This window comes from Budorcas taxicolor, chromosome 7 (genome assembly GCF_023091745.1).
Source record: "Budorcas taxicolor isolate Tak-1 chromosome 7, Takin1.1, whole genome shotgun sequence".
Taxonomy (NCBI): domain Eukaryota; kingdom Metazoa; phylum Chordata; class Mammalia; order Artiodactyla; family Bovidae; genus Budorcas; species Budorcas taxicolor.
In genome coordinates, this window is record NC_068916.1 from 2,535,506 (window position 1) to 2,558,645 (window position 23,140).

Sequence of the window (23,140 nt, forward strand, 5' to 3'; positions counted from 1 at the left end):
AAACTCTAAACTTATTTAATATCAACAGTGTTCTTCAAATTTTTCTGGTTGCTTTTGTTGCAAATTTACAAAATGCCTGATTACAATGAAAATTTTTAAATAATGTCAGAAAATATGTACAATCACCATTTCTTGATCTGTATCATCATGCTTCAACACAGATTTTTGTACCTGACTATGAATGTGACAGGTTTTTCCTTTCCTTGGAGTTTCAGTATTGGCTCACTAATATACTCTGTGATATAGGCAAGAAAATGTGTATTATACTGACATGTTTTGCTTTTGATTACTGGATATTTGGCAATAAAATCCAAAACTGGGATTAACAAAATAAAAAATCATTGTTAGAAATTAACAATTCAACCAGTGAGCATTAAGGCAGACAAGATCATTAAATTGTCTTTTATCACAAACTGGTTATAGCAGTTGGGTTTGAACCTATATACTGATCAAGTTTTGACAATTGTGACGCTCTTCAAAGAGTCTATTTCAGAAAACTTATTTGCAATAAGCATCACTAGATGAAACAAAACAGTAAGAGAAATCCAGGCTTATTTAAAAAGTCATAAGAAATCCAGATTTTTGACCTGACATAGCAGAAACACTTTCTGTAGTGGTAGAAACCTCTTTCTTCATATCTAGCAAAACTCTTCAGCAGATATCAAAGATGCAAAAATATGCCACAAGTGATATTTTTTAGGCTGAGAATTCACCTTTTTCAGGTACGTTTGGAACTCCTTTAAGACAAAGCATACAAACTGTTAACTGAGTAGTGTCTTTTACATCATAGCTCATCTAAAGCTAAAAAAAAAATACTGCGTTGGCCTAGTTCATTCAGGTTTTTCTGTAACTTATTACTTAAAGAAAAACCCAAATATTTGGGGCAACCCAATACTTACAGTTTTGAATTAACTAATCTTTAATACTATCAGAAAGGTCTTATAGTCTATAGGTAATCTGCTTAACTGAATATATTTCATCTTTGTAAAACACTGTCTTTTCTGCAATTTCCAACAAGATTTCCATAATATAAACCATAAATCCATCAAAAAATTTTTTTCTTTGCCTAAGTACAAGATCTTTTTTAGCTAGCCAAGTATGTAAGTTCTTATCCTCTTACTCTGTTGGACTTTTAATTCTGATTTCAGGTGATTAACTTCATCCATACTTTTTTGACTGTTAAAACAATAAACCCAATATGCACCTGAACAAAATATATCTTAATATTCTTCATTTTATTACATTTTTTTGCATAAAAAGTTTTTCTTTTGCTCTGGTACACAAATTACAATTATTATTTCACTGTAAAATTTATATCTCCCAGTCTTTTCCAGTTGTGGTAATAGCTGTTCTATATTAGAACTGATTTTAAATTTAGCAATTTGTTCATATTTATTTTTGAACTAGAAAAAATAATTTAATGATATCAAAATGAATATAAGTATCTCAATTACTAACTGTGATAGACATAGGCACAGTGGCTTGTGCTGCTTGCATAAAGCATTCAGATGAACACTTATTAGTTTGGTTAGTAAATCATAATTAGAATGGAACCAGTTTTTTGACATCAACTGGTGATGTTTATGTGTAGTATGAATAAGCACAGTGCAAGAGATAAAGGGAAATATTAAGTTTCACTTAACAGAAAGCATTTTACAGCTCCATTCACACTAGCCATATTTCAAGTGCTCAAACACCATGTGGTTAGACGGTATCATATTGAACAGTCTAATTCATTGCATGAGGGAAAACAAGTGGGTTTAGAATGGCGGGATTCCTCCCATTTAAGGGTTCCTCTATTGAAGTATCTTTTAAAGAATAATCTTACCTAGTAACCTAGATTTAAAAAACTTTTTATACATATGGCATTTTCAAGGACATAAAAAGCCTAGAAGAAATAGCCTAAAACAATCAAATTAGCATCAAATGTTATCTTCTATTATTTTCCAGAATTACTTAACTGTCTAGTAGAGGCACACTGGATCTCTTCTGCAGACTAAAATCTGAATGAATTATAATGGGAAATGAAGTAGAATGAAACTTGAGAAAAAAATGTTTGACTAAATGTTGTCAGGCCAGTAAAGGGCCTGAAAAACAAGGGCCTTGGTGGTAAAGACCCAAGAGATGTTGAGTCAGGGTTTTTCTAATGGAATAAAGAATGAATGAGCAAAATTCATTTACCTGTCTTTTCTCCCACAAGGAAAGCAGGAATCAAATTTCTCACTGATGCCATTTCCTAAATATGTCAAATTTCCCTTCTACTCTTACTGCCCTGCAATCTCTTCTCAGCTTATCATCTGACAAATGGACCACAAGAAAATCAGCTAACAGTAATCGCTTTAATCCACCCTGCATGGTACTGCTAGAAGGACCTTTCTAGAACACAAACTGGCTAATGCTACTCCCATTGAAAACCCTTTGTGGCTCTTTACCACCATCTACAGGATGAAATTCAAACTTTAGTCCATGCTTTAAAGTTCAAAGATGCCCACTGTGTTCCAGATAATACACTAGGGCACTTTCCACTGAAAGATCCTCACCATGTTAATATAATACATGTTAATTAATACAGCTCCTACTATATTAATACACCATGTTAATTAATACAGCTATTAGTCATACAGTAAACAAGCTCTTAGTCCTTTAAAACCAGCTTTATAGTCACCTCTGGAAGACTGTATAGACCCATGTAGACAGAGACTTGTTCCCTTCATACCTGGTGTATCTTTAGCACATATCACACTAGATTATAATGACCCATGAACAACTGAAGTCAGAGGCCATGTCTGATAAGTCTCTATTTCCAATCTAAACACGGGGTTGAAAAGAAGAAATTCTAAATGAGTATTGATCAGTATGTATGTATGTGTTAGTCACGCAGTCGTGTCTGACTCTTTGCGACCCCGTGGACTGTAGCCTGCGAGGCTCTTCTGTCCATGCAATTCTCCAGGCAAGAATACTGGAGTGGGTTGCCATTCCCTTCTCCAGGGGATCTTCCTGACCCAGGGATCAGACCCAGGTCTCTTGAGCTGCAGGCAGATTCTTCACCGTTTAGCTACCAGGGAAGCCCACTGATCAGTATGGTACTAGTAACGCTTATCAGTACAGTAGGAAAAGTAGATTAATGAAAACTGATTCATCAAAAGGGACCAAGTACACACAGTTCTCCCACTCATCAGGTCTGTTCAAAGTCACCACTAGGAAGCATCATGTTAATGGAGAGGGGAGAAAGTTATTTCCCATATAAAGCTCAGAATGTGAGCACACACCCCTCACATCTTCATCACTATCAATATTAAAAGGAAAGCAAGTCCTACGATTTTGCAGATTTCTTCTGCCTGAATTTGATCACACCAGCATCCCTTTGCAATGTCTTTCAAGGACCATACTTTCAAGAATTACACAAAGCTTGGGAAAAAAAAGTTACTAGCAGGATTGCCATGAAGGGGAGATACCAAAATCACCAGGGCTACAGGATGAGAGTCAAAAGTCTTTAATTAATTAATTAATTAAGCAGGCTCTGAGATCCCACAGCTTAAACTCACTTTACTGGTAAGCCTGAAAAGTATCTGGCAGTAAGAGCTCTTGGGATCACTTAACAGTCATGTTGGTATAGTGAACACGCCAAAATAATTCAATAGTTTTTGAACAGATTCAAGTTATTTGAAGTGAACAGTTCAAAGAAAATGAGAAAATGGACATCTCCATACTCATCTGATTTAAAATGTTAATGTTGCTAAAGTAACTGTAGAAACTGGTCTTCAGTCACCTTGTAATCCCAGAGATCTTTCTTCATATCTAGCAAAATTCTTCTGTTAGAGAGGTAAAATTATATATTAAGGATTATGTAGAAAATGCCTGCTTTAAAAACTGGACATCTCAGCGAACATTTTATCTAAATTGTGCTGTAGTTTTAAAGGATTTTTTTCCCAGCATCTACATAAAAATGTACATTTATTTATTAAAGAAGTAGTTTCTAAAAAGTAAATAGACGTAATGCTCTGAAGAGTTGAGAAATCAGACACTTTAAAAGTTTATATATACAACAAAATATACATGTAACAATTAAAACATTTAATTAATTAGTATAACCCCACCAATACAATGTTTGCTACTGTATTTAAAAGCATTTATTCAAAATATGTCAAGCTCATTCCAAAGGATGAAAGACACACGAGCCCATTTCTTATGCTATGAGGTATATGGTCACAACAACAAAAAACCCAAATGCAAAAGGACCATCAGTTGCCTAAATATAAAACTGATCTTTGGCAAAGATGTGTTACACAGGATAACACAGCAATAAGGAGATCCTTAATTTCACATCATCTCCCCACATCACGGGCCCTGTTCACTCTTCCCTTTCAGAGAGTTACAACTCTGTTCCAGAGAACTCCGAATTTTAAATAGGTGGTCTGCTGATTAACATGTATCTCCTCAAACCTCAGTACTACAGCTATACAAATTACACTTTAAAAATATTTGAAACAGATAATTGAATTTATTGGTTGGCTATGAGTAGGAAAATACATCAGTAAAGAAAAGAGACCCTGTATATAAATATAATACTAGCTAGTTACAATGAAGGTTCCACTGAAAAGAACAGTAAAAGCCCTTGTTACCATCAGTCCATAGGTCATATTCAGGTTCCCATTACCCTTATTACAGAGCTGCCTAGGCAAATGGGACATTCCTTGAGTTTAGTGCAGATAACGTGCTGGGTTTTGTTACATGAATGGTGAACAAAAGTTAGCCCAGTGCATTACATAATATAATGTACTGTGGACACAGACTAGACACTCTATTTTAGACACTATTTCAATAGAACGGTTACTAAAACTTATGTAACCGAAAAGAGCAAAGTGAACATCTTAAAACACTGTTTCCAAGTGGGGGATAAACACTTGCCATAAAGGTTCTCTGAATTCTCTGCAGCTGGTTATTCTTATTGTTTCATTAAAAGAACAAATCTGCTGTAAATTGTTGTTCTGCCCAGGATGGTTCTTGTACTTATATAGCATAACCCCCAAACCTTAAAAGTTACTATGGAAATTCTGTAAGTTTAAGTAGTAAAAAGTGGAATACAGAAACTTAAACTTATTATTGAAAACTTGACATCTTAGAAGAGCTTTGAAATTTTAATTTCAACCTTTAGAAGTGCATTCCAGCCAATTTAATCATGTCCTTAGGTTTCAAAGTGCTAACTCAAGTTTTCCTGGTTGTCACTAAATCAAGTAAAATCATTTCTTGGAGTTGTTCCCTGCTTATCTTCTAGGACTGTTAAGTTGCAATCAACAATTTATTTCTACAACTTAAAATTATGCCGTAAGTTAATTTTGATGAACATTATTTAAGTTCGTAAAGCATAAATAATCAGCCACTAATACAGTAAACTGTACTTCAAGAGATTTTACAAGGAACTGAGCACCTGTGAATTTCTGATCATTAAAAAGAAAATATACCCCAAATTTTCTGCAAAATATTCATAAGATGGGTTTATCCTGTAAGAACACTGAAATTACATTATGGCAACACCACATTAAATATGTTTGTTACAGAATTTTTGAAGAAAACCTATACTGTGAAAACTTACTAGTTTTTCTTTTTTTTATTTACTGCATTTTAGGGAGTACGGGTTACTGGAAATTATCCAGAACACAGAAAATATTTAAAACACAAACCTTGCTTAACCGAAGTTTCAGTCTATTTTGGTATGATCATTTATTCACTATAGACTGAAAACACTTTTTCTCTTTTGAAGCTTATGGTTGTAAATCTATACTCCTGGTTCAATTTACCACTATCTAATAAGGTGGAGAAGCTGTTCAAACTGACCCACAGAATGCAGTATGCCTAGAAGAGGCAAGAACAAATATTTCAAGACATAACCAGCCATTGTATCTTATTAGTATGCTGGTTCCAAATTAAAATATTTTGTAGACAATAACAAATACAGATGAAAATATTTTGTGTAAAGCTCAAACCTTTAGCATCTAACAAGTGCACTCTAGTTCCAGCATCTATGAAAAGAATACATCCTCCATTAAAAACAGAGTAAGTGCTTCTCCCCTTCTTCCATAAAGCTCAAGCAGTTTCCTTCATCTCATCAGTCCAACCAGCTCCAGCTTGCCTTTGCTGGAAACTGTCATGATGCACACTACCAACACAGTGTTTAGGAAAAATGAGTAAACATCTTTTATTCACACTTTACAAAAACCAAAAACCCAAAAAGAAACCCTAAAGAAAGCTATGCATTGGTTCTATATCAATAATACCAGCTTTCCAATGTACTGATTATAAACCAGATGTGTTTGGTGTCAGCACAACGTAAAACAAAAGGCAAAAAATAAAAAACTATCACAACAAAATCTTTAAAAAAAAAAAAAGGAAGAAAGAAAAAGCAAACCTCAAAGGAAAAACCAGGTCCCAGACAAAGATTCAAGATCAAAACCTTTTGTAGAATTTTTTTTAAAGGAAAAAAAAAAGAATCTTTTACTTAAACAGTGTGTAATTTTATTTTCTCTTAGAATAAGCACATTTAAGTGCTGAACATTTTTCATAAAATTTTAAGTCATTATCCAAAATGACTCATTCTCTGTATAAAAACTGTTATTAACAATCAACAATTTCTCTTCTTAATGCTCACTGGATACATGGTGTCCTTTTGCTTCCCTGCCTGCAGCTGAAACAAAAGCAGTTAGACCAAGTTCCCTCTGAATTCATTTGTTCTTGGAGAGAATGAATGAATGAGAACAGAACATATAGGAGTTCACTTTGCAAAGCTAAAGCTGGCTTTAATCTCTATTCTACTAATGGCACTACAGGCAAAATACAAGGTATAATATCTTTTATCTTGGTTGACATATTAAAATGACTTGGTCACTTTAAAAATGATCTGAAGTATTGTCTTAGGGACCTGTTTTGAAAATACATCTCATTTATTTTATACTGCTTCATAAACGGAAAATCACTTTTTTTCTTTTTTAAAAAAAGGGAATGATTTTTTAAAAACATGGAAACTAAGGAATACATGGAAAACAAAAAGAATTCACATGATAGTAGTACTCTGGGTGATGAACAGCACTGTGCAATGACGCCAAAAAGCAGTGCTTGGGTCTGGCAAACAAAGACCCAGGGATCCCCACCCTATGAACACGTTCCAAAATGTGATATTCAATGCTTCACAATGGAAAAAACCCACAGCTCATACAAAAGGATTTTCATAAAACTCTCACAAATGTTAAACAGTATTTAAAAAATACAAAAGAGGATGCACAGATTTTCTCTGCATGCACAGGCAGTGCTTGGTGGGAACAAATTCAGGCAGGCACAGTGGAGATAGGACAAGAAGTGTCTCGAAAAGGAGTTAAGAAGCTGTACCTAAGCAGCCATAATTTTTTAACTTAAAAAAGTTAAGGATTTAAAAATATCAGAATGTACATACACCAACTATTACACATTCAGTCCATAAATGCCTTCAGATCATTCACTACTCAGATTATCTGTCCTGGTAAATAGTTTTTTGCAAAAATCCAGGAATTCATAGGTAAGTTGTCTCTAGTCCAAGCAAATGTCCTAAACTTTAAACAGAGTTAAAGTTAATGTTTTCCATTTAAAAACAAAGTAGTACAAAAGGGCTAACAAAACCCTAACAGTGCAAATCATCAGCAGAGAAAGTCTGTTGCAACTTCTTTTACAAGCTTTATAACACATGAAACAGGTAAAAAAAAACTTAGCCTTAGATTACAATACAATCATTTCCAAATCTGATTTTTTTAGTACAAAATTTCATAAATCAGGTCTTCTGTGGATCATATACAATCATAAAGGCTAAATTCAAATTCTATATTTTACAAACAAGTCTGAAAAAGGAGGGAGTAAAGTATGGAAGAATGATCTCTGGATGTTATTACTGGCCTCAAAAAAGTAGTGCTACAGATTTCTGTGCAAAGAGAATATGCTGTTCAGTTTCCTATTTCAAGGCATGAAAATATTATATTGGATAGAAGAAACAGGAAAATTATTTGCAACAAATTAAAGATAGGTGCAAACACACCAATCCCTGTCTAACAGTATATAAAGCATACTGGGCTCAGAATTTGTTTGCTAGCACCTGGCTTTCATACTATATCCTTATCAAATGATCAGATTGAAAACTCAAATCATCATTAAGAAAAAACAAACAAACAAATCTTAGTGGCCATACCTCACTCCCCTATATTCAGAATTTTTACAAGTTTATGAGTAAAACTGAGGTCATCCTCTGAAGGTACTTGACTACCTCCTGCCAGGAAGGTGAATGCCATTAACCTGGGGCAGGAAAGGCAGTAAGAGCTCCAGTTGTGCAAAAAGTGAGAAGTGGTCAGAGGGGATGAGTGGGTGTGGGCAGCCGCTGATATTGTTCTCAACTAGCCAATGGTGGTCCAGAGGTCCCAGGATGCCTAAAGTGTTCAGCTGAGGTTTAGAATAGAAGATGTAGTCAATTATACCCTGAAAAACAGAAGGCAAAAAGAAAGACACATAAAATGACACTGAAATACTGAGAACTTTCAAGACATATCCTCAGTCGTGTTTGGTAAACAAAGAAATTTACTAGGCTGTAGAAAAGGGCAGTTATTACATAGATCAAATAACAACCCCAAATTGAGAATGAAGAAACCTTAGGGATGGTAATCCTTCTTCCTCCTATGTAGATCGTTTCAAAATCTTTAACGAGACCTAAAGAATCCTTCACGATATGGCCTCTACTTCTTTTTCCTAACTTAATTTGTGACACCCTTCCTTGCTCACTACTCCACTGCCATACTAGCCCTTTTTGGGGAAGCAGGGTGTGAACTGAGGTACATTTCCTGTAGGTGATAAGCTCCGCCCTCCTCCAGGGCCTCCACACATGTCTGGAACACTTTCTTCTACTTGTCACCTGACTAAATCCTTCTTAACCTTCAAGTGCCAAGTTTAATTACTTTCCCAAGGCCTTCTGGAATCCTACCCTCATCCACTTAAAGCTACCACCTGATTTTTTCCCTTGCTAATATACACCCTTAAGTGCAACTATATACTCATTTGTGTGGCTGAGATCTATGTTCCCACCAGACTATGATGTCACAAAGGCCAAGCACATCTCTGCCTTTTACACCTTCAACAGCACGCAGGCACAGCATCTGGCACAGAGCTAGGATACTCTTAGTTTGCTCCTCTCTGTCCAGTAACTAACACTCTGTCCTTTACATGCTCTTGGCCAAAAGTATTTAAGCACATTCTAAATTCTTCCTAATTTTCTACCAGTAACAGTAGTCAGAAAGCAAACACCTCTAATCTCTCCCATCTTGTGGTTATCATCCTCCCCTCTTCTGCCATCAACCTCCTTGAAACGAAAATCTGTAGCTGGTTTTTTCTCTCACTGCTCAGTTACTCTTCAACTCATTGTATTCTAGTTTCTCTGAACACCTCTACAGACAACTCTGAGCAAATCTTTCTGAAGCTTAACACTCACTCCTCTTTCCCTAGAAAGGCTTTCCTTCCTTGGCATTTAAGTTCCTTATACTGTCATGGTTTTCCACCTCTTTGATTACTATCATCATTTACATGTTAGTTTTGCCCAGTCTACTCTAGTCTCTCTTTAGCTATACATACTCATCTCTGCCCAGTGTTAAATCATTATCTACGGTTCTATAGATCCTCGAAAGTCAAATAAAAAATTTTTTTAGTTTTCAAAAGTTTCTCAAAGGAGTCTAAATAACCCCCCCCTCTAAAATTAAGCAACAGTTAACACAAGTATTTACACTATTCTAATAGACAATCTAACCTGAATGATTATTTTTTCAGCAGGTTAGAAATGGAAAACTAGGATTTAAGAGAGCAAAAATGCAAAAGATGGCAAAAAAGGACAGTTGAACACAAGTCCTAAACAACCACAGATAATAAAAATGAGGAGAATTACTAGGAAAAAAACTCCATATTGTAATAATCCATAATTGTATAAGAAGGCATATAAACAATATGTGTATTAGAAAATTTACAACAGCTAATAGTAAACTACATTTTGGTTCTCAAATAGTACAGTTTCAGTTAAACTGAAAGAGAAGAAACAGAACATCAAACTAACATCAAATAAAATACAATGGTCCTGCACATCCAGCTGTTAGTAATGAGCCCATTTAAAAAAAAAAAAAGCCCTAAAGAGATGACAGGATTTAATATCATTATTTAATATCATTTAATATCATTATTTTCATCTGATCTCTAACCCTAGAAATGATTCTAATAATATCTACAAAGTAGGGGTGGAATTCTAATCACATGGAATTCTACATAAGAATACTGCTGTCAGCTAATTTGAGATGGCTTAATTCCATTCTGAGTGTTAACATTTAAAGCCATCACAAAATTATAAAATGCTCTTGAAAAAAAAAAAAAAGGAGTTTTAAATGTTTCTTCATCTCAAAACTCACCTTAAAATCAAATGTGTAGTTGGTGTAAGGCATCAGGCCACTCTCATAGGCACTCTTTAACTTGAAGCCATGAGTGATCCTTCCATTGGTTGTCCCATTTTTCCCATTACAGCTGAAGTTCGTAAGACTTTCATTGTATCTCAGTTCCTTAAAGTCTTTATGATTTGTTTCTACTTCACCAGTGCTCAAATATTCTACAACACCTATAAAGAATATAAATGTACTTTCTGCATTGTTAAGTATAATATACAATGTGCAATACATAACTAAACAGGTAATTCAAGAATAAAGTTTTAAATCACACATATTCTCACTTTTTAAAATGTTTCACTATTTTCCACCTTTGCCAAAACTTGTATAAACACATTTTTTCCATGGTTTTAATCACAGTGAATATTTTACACTTTACTGTACCACATGAACTTATGTCATCTTAATTATTTTTTTTAATAATTGTGTAATACAACAGGGCTGACATATAGTATTTGTTAAACCAGTTCCCTATTTCTTAAAATTCATGTTATTCCTTTTTTTTAATTAACACCACAATCAACATCTTAGTATGTAGGCTTCTGCTCAGGGTTAGCATGAAATACCAAGATTAGGATTCATTGTGCGTATGAATACATGAATTATGAAAGAATGACAGAGCCATCTCACCATCTCTGGACACTATTTTTCCAGTGTGCTAAGCATAAGGTGGGGCTTCCCTTGTGGCTCTGATGGTAAAAAAATCCATCTGCAATGTGGGAGACCTGAGTTCAATCCCTGGGTTCCGAAGATACCCTGGAGGAGAGTGTGGCAACCCACTCCAGTATTCTTGCCTGGAGAATCCCATGGACAGAGGAGCCTGGACAGATACAGTCCATGGGATCACAGAGTCAGACATGACAGAAGTGACTTAGCACACATACAGGCATAAGGTGGGCTCTGCAAATATTTAACTTTCATTTAATCACTTACCAAAACTAGACATTTTTCCATGTGTTTTGTTATTACAATGCAACATAGAAATGAGTCTTAAGATCTGTATAATGCAACAAGAGTCTCTCTTTGCCCCTCACATATTTTGTAGCTAAAGAGGATGAAAAGCAAATAAAGAACTTTCCAGTAATCCCCAGATGGCTTTGATGAGACAGACTAAAGAATTATGGATCTTAGGCACCTTTATTTCCCCCAAAACAGATTTTAACATAAATTTTGTTTCATTATCTTTTCTTTCATCTATTGTGATAGCAGCAATATGCTACTGAATTTAACTACTCCAAGTGTATATGTGTGTGAATGCATGCACTCATGCATGTAAGTAAGTTCAAGGAAAAGTTCTCTTGAGTATCCAAGAAAGTATGGTTGTTACTCACTGTACTATCTATGGAAAAGTTTAAGAATAAGGCTTTCTGTATTCTTCCACTCTGTGGCAAAATATCAACATTCTTGATCCTTTTTTGTTAAAACCACTGTCTGACCTGTGTAAACAGAAAAATCTCAAATTCCAACTGAGGTGCACAATGTTTCTAATCAAGTCTACCAAAATTTGAGATTGTGTGATATATGGTCAAACTTAAACTGGATTATATTACCACATGCTGGAATCCCAGAGTCTGTCTTAATAACCTTTTCAGAGTCTGCAATACATATAACATGGGGATAATAATATATGCCCATGTGTTTTCTGAAGATGATTAACATCTGGATAATATCCAGAGGATAATACCATTACCATTTACTATTTCATTTTATAATGAAGTGGTAATAATACCATTTTATTTTCAAAATGGTCTCCCTACTCCACACACACAAAAAATTTTTAACCGATTGATAGTGGCCACTATAAACTGAATTTTCATTTTGACTAGATTTGGAATTATCAGAAACAACACATTACAAAAACATTTTAAGTCAGCAAGTGTTCTATGTAAGATAGCATTGTTTTGTTTACCAGAGTCCGGCAAAGAATTAAGATCTGCACATAACACTAGTGGAATAGTTCCAAATTCTCCTAATACATTGGACTGGAGACTTCTCGAGGCTTTATCAATAATATTCTTCACTTCTGAGAGGAACATCATCGTTTGAACCAACTTCACATCGGAGTATTCAGGGTCCCAGTGCATATGAGCATTAGCCACGAGAATAAGCTGCTTTTCTGTTCCAAGATGTGGCTTTCCAGCTATATCAGATAAAAAGAAAAGAAACAAAGCCCATATATTCTCACATGGTCTGAAAGCAAGTAATATCTCAGAGTCCTGGGAACAAAAAAAGAACGCTAAAATCTGGTTGAAAATCTCCCATCTGAAAACTGATCTACCCTCTGCAACAAACCTGAGAAACAGACATCTGGCCTCTGGGATGAGGACTTCCAGCACAGGGTATTCACTCTTCGAGCAAAGAGAGCCCATTCTATTTGGGACAGCTTGGTTTTTAAATAGTTCCAGCTCCTTAAAACTTCTGATTTTCTAGATGTCCTAAACTGAGCATCACAAAATTAAACGGACATCCTTTTCCTTAAAAAAACATTTTAAAAGTCACTAAGTTCCGTCTTTCATCTTTTCTATCCCTCAGATTATATATCCCCATTTCCAGCTGCTCCTCAGGTGACAGAAGTCTCAGTTCTTAGCATGATGATCACTCTCTGAATATACATTCAGTCTGAAATAGGTGGTCCATTTCTCCAAGACTTAAGACCTTTAAAATAATGACTAAAAGCAGGTCAGGAAGAGAAGTCAACACAGAAATATCCTTGTTGCCAAGAAATTGTATTACGTGTACAGAATTCTTCTCTCTGAGCAGTTATTTTAACTAATATTTACTTAAGTATTTTATGTGACAAATTCTCGAGCAGAAAAAACCTTGTTTTATGCCTTTTAAGATTTGAAATACTTTTCTAGGCAATGCTTCCTCTTCTTGAGCTTTGCGGTAGAGAAAAATGGATGAGATTTTTGAAAAGATTTAAATTCTGAACTTCTTCAGGCATTAGACGAGAGTATTAATATGAAACATTTTGTGTCGTCTATTCCATTTTGGAGGCCAGATTTTATAGGAAGTGAAAAGGTCACTCACATGATACTTCAATCAGTTCCTTTCGAAGCTCTAGCAGTACAGCCACTCCTATGTTATCTTTCGTCATGACTCTGTTCAGCATGGCTTCAGACCCTTCTGAATTTGCCATTGCTAGTTGATTAAATTCAACAGTGTGTTTCTGAACCAAAGTAAATCTAAAACAAAACACACACAAATATAAAATTGGGGATACCAAGACATCCATTTTGTGGTAAATGCAATTTCCCCCCAACTTCCTTAACAGATATGACGACATGTAAATTACATCACAGGAAATCCTCCACACTTAGCACTAAGCTTCCCATGTCCATTTCAGCTGCTCTCAGTCTGCCACAGATACAAATAACATCTTGAGAAACTTTTACAACTTAAGATAATACAGTCATCTTAAGATAATGCAGTCATCTTCTATTTAGGTTTCATGTTGGAATATTCCATCTTACAATTTTAAAATAATTTTCTTCCAAAGTATGGGCTTAAGAATCTCTCTACCATCCCAGAGGGAATGCAATTACAAAGTGTTTCAATTAACAACTGGAGTTAAACCCTAGAAGACACCTGAAAAAACAGCAGAACTTTCAACATGTCTTCCAAAAACATTTTTTCTGATGAATCAAAACAAAACCCTTTAAATCATAGTACTGTTTTCTTGAGAAATAATATGGTGCCTCATTCTCTTAGCTGCCAACTAATTTCCATTCCCTTGACCCTCATCCTGCAAATTCAGAGAATGTTTTCTTTTCAAGAGTAAGATGACTGGGGAATACCCTGGTGGTCCCGTAGTTAGGACTCTGACTTCCACTGCAGGGAAACAGGTTTGATCACTGGTCAGGGAACTAAGATCCCCACATGGCATGGACCCCCCAAGAAAAAGAAGAAAGAAAGAAGATGACTTACTTTTCTGTTTTAAAAAATATTGCACAGCCATCAACATGTTTTCTTTCTTGCTCTGACATTGTCCTAGCTCTAGATTTAGGACTAAAGAATCCATTATAGCCACGTTCTTTCAGTTCTACCAGAAAAAAACTGTAATACTGTTCTGTTTCAACTTCCTGAAAAATTGTAAACAGCAGTTATTTCATAAGACAAAAACCAGTCCTATGCACTATCTTTATATGTACAGTTTGAGACCTTAAAATAAATTCAAAGGACTGATCTGAAGAATGAAGAATTACATCTTTTCAATGTAATTTATCTGAAATCAATCACAACACCTACTTGTCATTTTATAGGTACCTGTTAATAAAGTACCTCTTTGCTGTTTAGGAGTAAAGAATGGAAAGCCATATACCCCTATGCATATGTATTTCCTTATGTTTTATATTTCCTGATATATATATTTCCTTATATTAAAACTGGTATAAACAAAAATCAGAGCAGGAGAAGGAACTCCACAGATCAAGTTTCAGATCACAAGGAGAAAGTCACTTGCCAAAGGTCATGTAAGTTATTATGAGGGTTGGACTGAGAACCCAGTTACTGTCTACCAGATTCAATGTTCTTTCCACTTGGCCCTAATTATTCAATTACCACTGGTAGTAAAGCAAAATTATACCTTGACAGTGCCACCCGATTAAAAATAGTGTGGAAGGACATAAGGAGGAGCAGGTAAACATTTAGCTGTAATAGCAATCACCTAAACACCCAGCTTAATCCATTTGCTTAATTTGGCAGCACAGTGCTAAAAGCACAGGATGCGGCGAATGTTCCCAGAATTCAGTCAATACAGGAAAAGTCTGTATTTTAAGAACTGCGAAAGCCAGGACTTCAAATGTGTTAATGTAATGCATTCTCAAGCTACTCCTTGCCTGATCAAGGGGCATTTCTGCAATTTAAACAAGTATTCTTCTGATGACTTACCTGAAGACTTATGATATCAGCATTGCAACTCAAGATTTCTTGAATAATGGCCTTTTTCCTGTAGTCCCAATTTAGTGCCCATGATGGACAGTAGCCATATAACTGCCGGGTCGCATATTTATCACAAAGAACATTATAGCACATGACAGAAAACAAGGCTGTAGGAAAGATAACTTTACTTATTCACACACGTGGCAGAAAAAAAAAATTAATTTTGTTTCACTTAAAACTAAGTTTGACTTTATTCATTCAATAATATACTCACAGAAAAGCTACCATATGCCAGACATGGCGTAAGTCAGATAATAAAGGAAGAACAGATATATGAACAAATATAAATAATAACTGTGTTTCCCACTGAGTAAGTACAGACAGAAGGTTCAAAAGGAAACAGACTAAGATCTTGAGTCCTTCAGCTTCTAAGACCAAGGCTCCTCATTTCTATGCTCCCTCCACCACTTCATCAATTATTAATGTAGAATGTAATCTGACATTTATCTAAGAAAACATAAGTTTTTTCTTAACAGCCATCTCTGCTCTTCTTCTACAAAGCAACTATTAATTCACATGAAAGAAAAACACCATTGCACACCCGACAGAAGTGCCCAAACTATCTTCATACAATTTTTAAAGATTAGAGGTCATTAGCTTGATTACTCTCTCAAGTAGGTGTTTTCGCTATCTTATAATTTTGTATTATCATACAGCTGGAATACTGTAGAATTTGGGAAATTACAATATAGAAAGATTTGGGTGTATTTATTATAACTGAATTTGATCAATACTTTAGAACAGAGTTTCTCAAAAGCAGCACCACTGACATCACAAGTAGGTAATTCTTTGTTGTTGAGGGCTGTGCTATGCACAGCAGCATCTCTGATCTCTAGCCACAAGATGCCAAGAGCACATCTACCACTTGTTGACAATGAAAAAATATCTCCAGACGCTGCTGAATGTCTTCTGGGGGATAAAACCGCCCCTGGCTGAGAAGTACTGCCTTATACCAAACTTTCCTCGACAATGATTTTATAGAGGCCAGTTACACCTGGTGGCTCAGACAGTCAAGATTCCGCCTGCAGTGCAGGAGACTTGGGTTCAATCCTTGGATTGGGAAGATCCCCTGGAGGGGGGAACCCACTCCAGCATTCTGGCCTAGAGAATCCCCATGGACAGAGGAGCCTGGCGGGCAACAGTCCATGAGATCACAAAGAGTCAGACACGACCGAGCAACTTCCACTTCACTCACACAAGCCTTTATTATTATCTTCAAACCAAATCAACCTTAAGTGTTCTACTGTAATACTGCCCATAAACTAAAGCATACCAACAATACTATTAGGTTTATAAAGACAAAGTAAAAATAAGATTAAAACAAAAATCAGGTTACCAACCAGTTGGCCGTGTTCTGTCTGGTTCTTGTAACATAATCCAAGATCTTGGAGGTGGCTGTTCTGTTGAAACTAGTTGAACATAAAACACAAAATTAAACAATATTCTTAGATGTCTTTCTAAAAATATGGTTTAATCAAATGACCACTTACTTCTTTTTGCAGTACCTGCCAAATTATCAAGCAAATAGTTCAGTAGCCTTCTTGTTCCATCTGGCTCCAGATAGAGGTTCAATATGTCCTGGGTAAGTGGATTTCCTGGAAATATTTTTAAAATAGGTAAAATGAAACAAAGACAAATGTTAAAATATTTCAAAACTTAAAAATATACCAAAACTATCAGATCATTTGTGTATTAACTATGTAATTGTATATATTAACCACATATATAAATATATATATAGTAACTCAATATATCAAACTAGAAAAAAATATTTTTTTCAGTTTTTGATATGAAGAGTAAAAATAATTCATACCACATTACACAGAAGTATCCAAAAATGATTACTAATGGCCTGACGTCAATCTAGAAGATATCTAATAGTGCTCTGCATTTGACCCTGCCACTTCAACACTTTCATAATGATCAAAAGCAAGTAAAACGGGATTGGAGAACAGTGGCAAGAAGGACTAGCAGAAGGAAAGGTGAGAGCCAATACAATCAACCTGAGAATCGTAATTTAAGAATGCTACAGAGTTAATAAGGAAATATCCTACTGAGAAATGCCGTCTAGCACTTAAGATTTTTTAAAATTCTAAAGAATGAAATAGCAAAATGAGACAGATTTGGTTTAAGATTAACTCACTAATGAAGGAGGAAAACCCCAGAGCAGTATTCCAACAGCAAATTCAATCACTGTTTCATAAGTGCCAAAAATGAAAGCAAATGCAATGATTTACATGTACTGTTAAGAGTCTGAAATTCTCTCAGAAGGGTTTCTTACATACGAGAAGTAACAACACAGTACACTGTTTAAAACCAAAGTTCCTATCCATGTTCCATTTTCAGAAAGACTAGTAAATTCTATAGACTGAAGATAGTTAAAATAATAAGACATTTTAGTCATTTGAAATTTTTTTTTAAGTATAGAATTTAAGAATCACCACCAAACAGAGAAAAAAAAGTAATTTGCATTTATTCTTTTCTCTTGTGAAAGAATAGACACAAAAAGCAGAATGAGGACAAGGGGCAGGATCTAATAGAAAGCCAGCTCAGAAGAGAAGTGGATGGTAAGCATTAGAACTATTTAAGATAACATGCCCTGACCTGTGAGATAGTGGAATATCCTTCACAAAAAGCCAGATTACATGGGTGGGAAGAACAGCTAAATTAGTTGGCTTTTAAGATCTCTACGATTTTAGTAACTGTAAAGGTAAAAATGTGCTCCTATAAATGCAAAGTATTAATTGCAGGAAGACAAGTTACAACATATCTGTACAGCTCTTTATAGATACCAGTGAAGTTGCTTAGTCGTGTCCAACTCTTTGCGGCCCCACGGACTGTAGCCTACCAGGCTTCTCTGTCCATGGGATTTTCCAGGCAAGAATACTGGAGTGGGTTGCCGTTTCCTTCTCCAGGGGATCTTCCCAACACAGGGATCGAACCCAGACCTCCCACATTGCAGGCAGACGCTTTACCCTCTGAGCCACCAGGGAAGCCCCACAGATACCAGAGTCCTGAAACTTTCATCTAGTCACAATCCTATGAAACAGGTATCTGTAACTTGAAAGTTACCAGGACCCTGTGGGTGTGTTGAGAAAATGAAGTCAACTAAAAAATTTTCAGTACCAGGTAAGCATCCCATTCTAACCAGATTACACTTAACGCTGTCTTTTTTACTACTTTCTAGCATAAAAAATATTTAAAGGCAATCCCTAAGGTTACAGAATTCCAGCTGAGCTAATTAAAATCCTAAAAGATAATGCTGAGAAAGTGCTGAACTCACTATGTCAACAAATACAGAAAACTCAGAAGTGGCCACAGGACTGGAAAAGGTTAATTTTTATTCCAAATCAAAAGAAAGGCAATGCCAAAGAAAGTTCTCATTACTGTACAATTGCCCTCATACCACATGACAGCAAGGTTATGCTCAAAATCCTTCAAGCTAGGTTTCAGCAGTACGTGAAACAAGAACTTCCAGATGTAGAAGCCGGATATAAAAAAGGAAAGGCAGATTTTTTGTAATGGCTGATTCCTTGAAGGCACTGTCACGTGGAATCTCTTAGCCTCAGCATCCGGAGCTACTGGAAGGGAGTCAGACAGAACTCAGTACCTCCTTCTTTGAGATCTTCATCCTTCAAGAACCAGCCACATCATGATCTCAGTTTCAGCACAGTTGTTCCTAGCCCTCTTTTCATTGCTTTTGGTGCTGCCTGTTGTTGAAGCAGTAGAAGCCGGAGATGCAACTGCTCTCTTGTTAGGTGTGATTCTCAGCATTACAGGCATTTGTGCTTGTTTGGGGGTGTATGCACGAAAAAGAAATGGACAGATGTGACTCTGAAGGGCCTCCTGAATCAAACCTTCCTCTGAAAATCTTTGTGCTATTGAGTTTCAGAACTGAGCTTTGGTGTCTGAAAGTTCCCAAGAAATAGTTAATAGAGAAGTTTCATATTATTGGTTATCTTCCTATAAAAAGGAACAGATTGATATACTGTGTTAAAGGGAAAACAACATGTTTTTGTCACAACAGATAATGCACTGGAAAATGCCATCTGTAATTTGCACTTGCTGAAATCTGCCTAAGTAATATTTCATAGTTTCAGAATTCTCAGTAGGAAGAAGGAAACTCTTGCCCAGAATCCTAGGAAATTGCCACTGTTCAGTTATAATCACTGCCTCCTGCATCATCAAGAAATTTTTTCTCCATATTTTTATTGGATTTTTGTTTTGTTATCTCCCAAGTTAGCACTGTACCTAGACATTAAATACAGTTGGTCAGAAATTAAAACTTATCTCTGTGTGGGAAAAAGTTCAGAAAATGTATCCAATGTATCTAACATTGAAATGGAGAGATTTAATGTAAAAAAAATACTTTATATTGACACTGAAATGGAGAAGAGATCTATTGTTTAACAAAAAACAAAAAATGCTTATATTAACTGAGTAACATCTCCATGGTGAGAAGTACTATGTTAAGTATAGACCTATTATGTAAGTTAAAAAAAAAAAAAGGAAAGGCAGAGGAACCAGAGAACAAATTGCCAACATCACAGAGAAAGCAAACGAATTCCAGAAAAAATACCTACTTTTGCTTCATTGACTATGCTAGAGCCTTTGGCTGTGTGGCTCACAACAAACTGTAGAAAATTCTGAAAGAGTTGGGAATACCAGACCACCTTAGCTGTCTCCTGAGAAATCTATATGTAGGTCAACAAGAAGTAACAGAACCAGACATGGAACAACGGACTGGTTCAAAATTGAGACAGGAGTTGGTCAAAGCTAAATACTGTCACCCTACTTATTTAACTTATATACAGAACACATCATGCGAAATGCCAGGCTGGATGAATCACAAACGAAAATCAAGACTGCCAGGAGAAACATCAACAACCTCAGATTTGCAGATGTTACCACTCTCATAGGAGAAAGCAAGAGGAACTAAAGACGCTTGATGAGGGTGAAAGATTAGAGTGAAAGGCTGGCTTAAAACTCAACATTCAAAAACTAAGACCATGGCATTTGGTCCAAGCACTTCATGGCAAACAGAAGGGGAAAAAGTGGAAACAGTGACAGATTTATTTCTGTGGGCTCTAAGAATCACCGAGGACAGTGACTGCAGTCATGAAACTTAAAGACACTTGCTCAATGAAAGGAAAGCTATGACAAACCTAGACAGCATTATGAAAAAGCAGAGACATCACTTTGCCAACAAAGGTCCCTATAGTCAAAATTATTGTTTTTCTAGTAGTCATGTATGGATGAGAGTTGGATCATCAAGAAGGCAGAGTTGAAGAATTGATGCTTTCAAACTGTGGTGTTGGAGACGACTCTTGAGAGTCTCTTGGACTGCAAGGAGATCAAATCAGTCAATCCTAAAGAAATCAACCCCAACCCTGAATAGTCATTGAAAGGACTGATGCCGAAGCTCCAATACTTTGGCCACCTGTAGTGAAGAGCTGACTCATTCCAATGACACTGGGAAAGATCCAGAGCAAGAGAAGGGGGTGACAGAGGATGACGTGGTTGGATGATATCGACACAACGGACACAAATCTGAGCAAAATACAGGAGATGGTGAAGGACAGGGATCTGACTTTCTAAGATATTAAGATGAGGTGGCAAGAATACACAGAAGAACTACACAAAAAAGATCTTAATGACTCGGATAACCACGATGGTGTGATCAGTCACCTGGAGCCAGACATCCTGGAGTGTGAAGTCAAGTGGGCCTTAGGAAGCATCACTATGAACAAAGCTAGTGGAAGTGATGGTATTCCAGCTGAGCTATTTCAAATCTTAAAAGATGATGCCATTTAAGTGCTTCACTCAATATGCCAGCAGAGTTGGAAGACTCAGCAGTGGCCACAGGACTGGAAAAGGTTAGTTTCATTCAAATCCCAAAGAAGGGCAATGCCAAAGAATGTTCCAACCACAGCACAACTGCACTCATTTCACATGCTAGCAAGGTTATTCTCAAAATCCTCCAAGCTAGGTTTCAACAGTACGTGAAATAAGAATTTCGACGTGTATAAGCTGGATTTTAAAAAGACGGGAACCAGAGATCACATTGCCAACATCCACTGATCACAGAAAAGGCAAGAGAATTGCAGAAAAACATCTACTTCTGCTTCACTGACTACACTAAAGCCTTTAACTATGTGGGTCACACAAACTGTGGAAAATTCTGGAAGAGTTGTGAATACCAGACCACCTCACCAGTCTCCTGTGAAACCTGTATGCAAGTTAAGAAGCAACAGTCAGAACCAGACATGGAACAATGAACTGGTTTCAAATTGGGAAAGAGTATGTCAAGGCTGTGTACTGTCACTCTTCTTATTTAATTTATGTGCAGAGTACATCATGCAAAATGTTGGGCTGGATGTAGCACAAGCTGGAATCAAGACTGCCAGGAGAATTACCAATAACCTCAGATATGCATGACACTACCCTTATGGCAGAAAGGGAAGAGGAACTAAAGAGCCTCTTGACGAAGGTGAAAGGGGAGAGTGAAAAAGCTGGCTTACAACTCAACATTCAAAAAAGCTAAGATCATGGCATCCAGTCCCATCACCTTATGGCAAATAGATGGGGAAACAATGGAAACGGTGACAGACTTTCTTTCTCTGGGCCCCAAAATCACTGCAGACAGTGACTGAAGCCATGAAATTTAAAGACGCTTGATTCTTGGAAGGTTTGAAACCTATGACAAACCTAGACAGCACACTAAAAACCAGAGACATTACTTTGCCAACAAAGGTCCGTCTAGTCAAAGCTACGGTTTTTCGAGCGGTCATGCATGGATGTGAGAGTTGGACCATTAAGAAAGCTGAGCACCAAAGAATTGATGCTTCCAAACTGTGGTGCTGGAGAGGACTCTTGACAATCCCTTGGACAGCAAGGAGATCAAACTAGTCAATCCTAAAGGTAACCAACCCTGAATATTCATTGAAAGGGCTGATGCTCCATTTCTTTGGCCACCTGATGCAGAGAGCCAATTCACTGGAAAAGACCCTGATGCTGGGAAAGACTGAAGGCGCGAGGAGAAGGGGACCACAGAGGACAAGATAGCTGGATAGCATCACTGACTCAATGGACATGAGTCTGAGCAAACTCTGGGAGATGGTGAAGGACAGGGATGCCGGGTGTGCTGCAGTCCATGGGGTTGCAAAAGATCAGACATGAATGAGTGGCTGAATAACAACAATAAATGGATGAAGTCAAATGGTATATTTCCCACAACATAAGAGTACTTTTTTGAAATTCCTTTAAATTTATAATTAATCTGGCGTTTCATTGCCTGGAAAAATACATAGGGTAAACTTAAAAAGTAAAACACAATCCTGCAATTAAAACATGATGTTGAGCTCTTAAAACTAAGGAAGAAAAGTAAGTGAGAGAAGCTGCTTCTGAAAGGATGAAATAAACATACTTTTCCCTATTCCTCCTACCAAAAACAACTAACGCCTCTGTAAAGAAACATAAGACTGAATGAAATGTGGGTAAGAAGGCAGAATGACCAGGACTTGAGGAACACAATAGAGAACTCCTTGAATTCACTATTTGCCTAACATACTCCAGATACAGAACTGAAGAAGCCAGCAACTTGAACATATAGATGGGAAGGAAAAAAAAAATCCAACAAAAGCCAAAGGACCAGGAAACGGCAAACTAACAAAGCAAAACTTATAGATAGCAGCATCTTTATTCTAGCTAAACACCAA

General features: G+C 36.3%; 1 protein-coding gene across 1 annotated transcript in view; it reads right to left on the reverse strand.

The window, feature by feature from the left end:
* Positions 1-8,277: 8,277 nt before the first annotated feature.
* The window catches only part of CNOT6 (CCR4-NOT transcription complex subunit 6), a 63,019-nt gene continuing 48,156 nt past the window's right edge, over positions 8,278-23,140 (reverse strand). The window contains exons 4-11 of the mRNA XM_052643694.1: positions 16,928-17,017; positions 16,763-16,831; positions 15,372-15,529; positions 14,409-14,563; positions 13,512-13,666; positions 12,391-12,621; positions 10,452-10,654; positions 8,278-8,490 (exon numbers count right to left, since the gene is read on the reverse strand). Coding sequence (XP_052499654.1) covers positions 8,278-8,490; positions 10,452-10,654; positions 12,391-12,621; positions 13,512-13,666; positions 14,409-14,563; positions 15,372-15,529; positions 16,763-16,831; positions 16,928-17,017 — 1,274 coding nt within the window. The remainder of the gene's footprint in view (positions 8,491-10,451; positions 10,655-12,390; positions 12,622-13,511; positions 13,667-14,408; positions 14,564-15,371; positions 15,530-16,762; positions 16,832-16,927; positions 17,018-23,140) is intronic.